At 46.9% G+C, this 4497-nt stretch overlaps 1 protein-coding gene across 1 annotated transcript in view; it reads right to left on the bottom strand.

Annotated features, from left to right (window-relative positions):
• Positions 1-1956: 1956 nt before the first annotated feature.
• LOC104408423 (voltage-dependent T-type calcium channel subunit alpha-1I-like) overlaps positions 1957-4497 on the bottom strand; it is a gene marked incomplete at both ends in the record, with an annotated part of 24190 nt that continues 21649 nt past the window's right edge. The window contains 3 exon segments of the mRNA XM_010018031.1: positions 1957-2153; positions 3010-3175; positions 3580-3696. Of these exon segments, the coding sequence (XP_010016333.1) occupies positions 1957-2153; positions 3010-3175; positions 3580-3696 (480 nt within the window).

Here is a 4497-nt window from a genome sequence, read left to right as displayed (position 1 = left end):
AGACTTCGCCTTTTTTAAAAAAAATAATAATTTTTTGAGTGAAAATAAACCACAATTACAGAAAAAGGGGAAAAACTCCAATTCCTCTCTCACTGTCCTCTGCTGGGGAGGGCACCTACGAACTACCTGACCAATGCTACAAAGCATCAGCCCTGCAGCATGCCCAGAGGATTCCCTTCTGGAGTAGGAGGAAGGTTTCAATATTTTGAGCTCTAATTTCGTTCTGCTCAGGATGAATCTTCCCCTCCCATGTGAAATGCTCTATCAAAGGGAAGGAGTGAGTCCTGGGTTTGTGAGTTCTGCAGCCCCTGCTGCTAGGCTGTCTGTGGTCACAGGTGGTCCAGGAGGCAGCAGAGCCAACGTTCCCTGTGGGTCCTCACTTCTGACTTCCCTGTGGATCCTGCCACACAGGCTGTGGACACATCAAAACCATCAGCTGGCAGGAAGTCAGGGGACTTCTGTACACAAACCTCAGTCTTTGTATATAGACCCCCTCTCATTCAAACATCAGCAATATCTGGGAAGGGAAAAGAGGACTCATGGTTCTTCTGACAAGCATTAGGGGCAAAGATGGTGTTCAGGGCAGAAAAGTGGGGTCCCCTTCCAGCAGGAAGGGGAAACAGCCTTTATTTCTTTGTGCTGGAGCTCAGTTAAACTGTATTTCTGTTGCTCCTAGGAAATCGGTATGCGCTACGAGATCATCACTGATCACACACATCACACACAGCATTGGGAATGATGCACACAGGACTGGGAGCAGTCTCCCGAACCATAGCTATTCAATACAGTCTGCATCACATAATCAGAAGTGTAGCAATTTCTCCTTTACAACAGTTCAGTACTTTTGCCTCAGTGATATGCCAGCTCCAGAGCTCTTTCTCTTCTTGTATCAGAAGTTTCAACACTGCAACAACTCAGTGGTCTCAGCTTGAGGCTTAAACTTATTGTTGGTGAATTTATAGACATTTGTATTGTGCCAACAGTATCTTATCACAAACTGCTGGATAACATCTTTTAAATACTGTCACGGGTTGCCCAGAGAGGTGGTGGATGTGTCATCCCTGGAGACATTCAAGGCCAGGCTGGATGTGCTTCTGGGCAACCTGATCTTTGAAGGTGTCCCTGCTCATTGCAGGGGATTGGACTAAATGATCCTTGAAGGTCCCTTCCAACCCGAACTATTCCATGATTCTATGATTCTAAATGTATTTTTTAGTTTGTCTGGAATAGACTGTCCCTGTACTCCTCAAACGGGAATTGTTCCTGGAATATCTTCCACAAACAATATCAGGGATCTCTACTGGACTTTGATCCCTGCCTTCTCTGCTCTTCAGAGACTTTCCATCTTCCCTCAACATTTTTATTCTTCTCTCTCATTAGTGAGAAATAGCTGCCTTTTCAGAAAGAGATACACCTTTCTGGGATGTAAAAGCTAAGGGGGCTGGGGAAAATAGCAAGCTCAGGAATGTGGTGTGTGAATGTGGCATGAAAGTCTGTGGAGGAGGCAGGTGGGGAGAAGCCTCTTACAACCAAGAAGGTTCGTGATCTGGAGTCACGGCACTAAGAGGCTGTCATCTCCCTTGCTCACACTGCGGCTGCTATGCGTGCAGATGTCTGCAGCGCACGTGGTGCAGGGGATCCAGGGGAGAGCTAAGAGGTGATGTGATTTTGTTTTCATTCAGGGCTGCAGCTGTCAAACTAGTTTTTGATGCAAAGCAGAAGAATATATGATTTCAGACAGCGAGAGCTATACAACACCCCTTTGCTATACAACCCTCTCTCCTCCCTAACCATCCTGCACTCTGCAGTCCACTGTGCTCCTCCAACATCCAGGTCGGCCAGCCCATGACCATAGCTGCCTCTCTCCATCCTCTCCTTCCTCTCTGTTCAGCACCCTTTATTTGGGTGTGCTGTGAAGATCAACCTCTCCCAGCAGACGGAAGTGGAAGCCCTCACCTGATGAAGAAGTGAACAGTTCACACTCGGAGATCTCAGTGATGCCCAGGAGCCTTGCAGAGAGATCTTAGGAAGGTTGCGTGGACACGAGACTTTCTCAGGCCCTGTCTGGTTGGCAGAGATAGCTGGGTGGAAAAATTCTGCTGGTACTGGTAACACTGGGCAAGATGCACCTGCAGAGAAGGGGCTGGGAGGGACTGACGAAGCACCAAAAGAAATGGGGAGGAAAACAGAAACAGAAAGAAAAAAAATAAAGTTGAAGAGTCCTCCAATTTGATTTGGTGCCCACATTGCTACAAGTCCTACAAGTGCAATGTTTGAAAGATTTTAGTAACACACTCTCCTGGCCAAGAAGCCTCAGTCTAGTGTTCACTTTCTACACAAGGACCAAAAACCTGCACCAGACCTGGAAGATCTAACACAGCTCAGAGCCATAAAACAACAGCTTAGCTTGTCTCTCCTGTTGCTGCTACTGAGCTTTAAGGCCTTGATTCCACTATGTTATCACTGCTAGAGGACTTTCATCCCAGACCCTGCTAGGCAAGGGATGAAGTGAGATGAATAAAGTAGTGGTTTGGGGAACCTGGAGCCCAATGGAGGCCACCACGCTTTCTAGGGCAGAAGTGGAACACTTCCACCAAGAGCAGACATATATCACATGTTCCCTGAGCCTGTACTTGAGGAACCTGGTCTCAGGGCACAGCAATGTTTTACCATGCCAAGTGAGCACAGTTCATCCACTTGACATGTCAGGAGAGTCTGTCCCCACTCTTCTCTGACTGTGCATAGATGCACTACTGTGAATGGGAATCCACCCTTTCATGATACTTCACATAGGAAAGTCTGAGGGAGGATATAAGATCTAGCAGCAGAAGAAGGAACTGCTCCTCACCCCATTCCTGGAGATTGGCAAACGGAAAGCTAGTTCTTGGTTAGTGTAACCCCATGTCACATTTACTCCATTTCTGGCAGGGGAGAGGCAGGAAAAATGCAGATGAGCTGAACCAACCCACCCTTTCAGCAGACCTGGAGAATGATCAGAGCCATGCTCACCTTTGGTACTTTCGTGCTTTAGCCAAGACTGGACTGAGTTGAAAGGAGCTTTTTCCATTTCACACAGGTAACTGTCTGGGTTTGTAGAACTGTCTGCACTGGATACTGGGAGCAGGCATTCCCCCACATTGCCTACCCCATTGGAGTCAGAGCTGTCCTGGCCATCCTGCTGGAAAAAATGTGAGGACAAAGCCTTGTGACATTTAATGGTGGATGACAAAGCAGACTTGTAAAAGCCTCTGGAAGGGCTGATTCTGAAGATTTAGCCCTAGGCTGATCCTTTGAGCTAGCTGAGGTGCTTAGGTTTCCAGTCCAAATCCCCTATATTTAGGTTCATTCAGAGAATGTTACTGACAGTAGTGAAGAGAACTTTTAAGAACATACATAACTTTTTTCTCCTCAAATGCTTCTCCACAATATGTCTTTATGGAGTAGCTCTTGAAAAAAGTGACCAGAATTTATATTCTTCAACAGGCACATCTGGATGAATACAGAGCACTTCAAATGAGCACGGGCAGAAGTATAGTACAACACATAGTGCAACATCCCCAAGGTTAGTCTGGGGCTAACCTTGATGTCCTTGGGGCTCAGCTGAGAAGTGCTACGATTGTCTGACTCATCTCCTAGAAGGATGGAAGAGGACTTGTCTGAGTTGAGAGACAATGCTTCCATTTCAGCCAGCTGGACCTACAGGAAGGGAAAGGAGCTGTCACAGGTCATGTCTGGCATCCATATTTCAAGCAGTCACATTGTTTATGGTGGGTAAAGGAGAGCCTGTAGACCCGAGATTAATTTTTGGTTATATCCCTAACATATATACATATATACATCTTTATATGTTATATGTATATAGGTGTATGTTATATACATCAGGTAATGCCTAACCCAAACCTGGGCTGGGCAGGAGAATCCACTTTTTAAGGAAAGTTGAACATATGATCTGCAAGCATCCCACCACCAGTCCATGCTCCTTTAGTGCTAGAATTGGAAGAAGGAGTCTTCCTGTATCTGTCCCAGCGATACGGCTGGCACGAGGCCCTGCAACTAAAGCCAGGCAGAGAGAGGGCTCCCTCAGGCAGGTGATGAGGCAGCCTGCTCTGCTGAAAGAGTGATTCCCACTCTCTCTGAAGGTGCCACAGACAGCCCTGCTTAAACATGAAGGTTCTTTCATTCCAGGGATAGTCATGCCTCTTGCAGTCCATGCCAGTATCATGCTTTTCATATTCTCTTACCTTCATCACTGAAACCCTGTTTCCCTCCAGCTCCCTGTGTCTTACCTCACCGCTAACCTACCCAAGACCTCAACTAACACCATCTCCCATCCTGATCTCCACCCTTAAACTCACCCCTCTTCCACACTCATATTTGTGCTCTCTTACTCTCTGAAACCAAGTCTGACCACTGCATCTTCCTCACACTTGAGCCTCAGCTCTGCTCCAGTCCCATGCCTGACCTTGTTTGATCCTTTGGCCTCTTTAACACTACACT

The sequence above is a fragment of the Nestor notabilis genome, unplaced genomic scaffold (assembly GCF_000696875.1).
Source record: "Nestor notabilis isolate BGI_N333 unplaced genomic scaffold, ASM69687v1 scaffold2417, whole genome shotgun sequence".
NCBI lineage: Eukaryota > Metazoa > Chordata > Aves > Psittaciformes > Psittacidae > Nestor > Nestor notabilis.
Note: the sequence above shows the minus strand (reverse complement) of the source record. Positions and strands in the feature narration are given on the sequence as shown.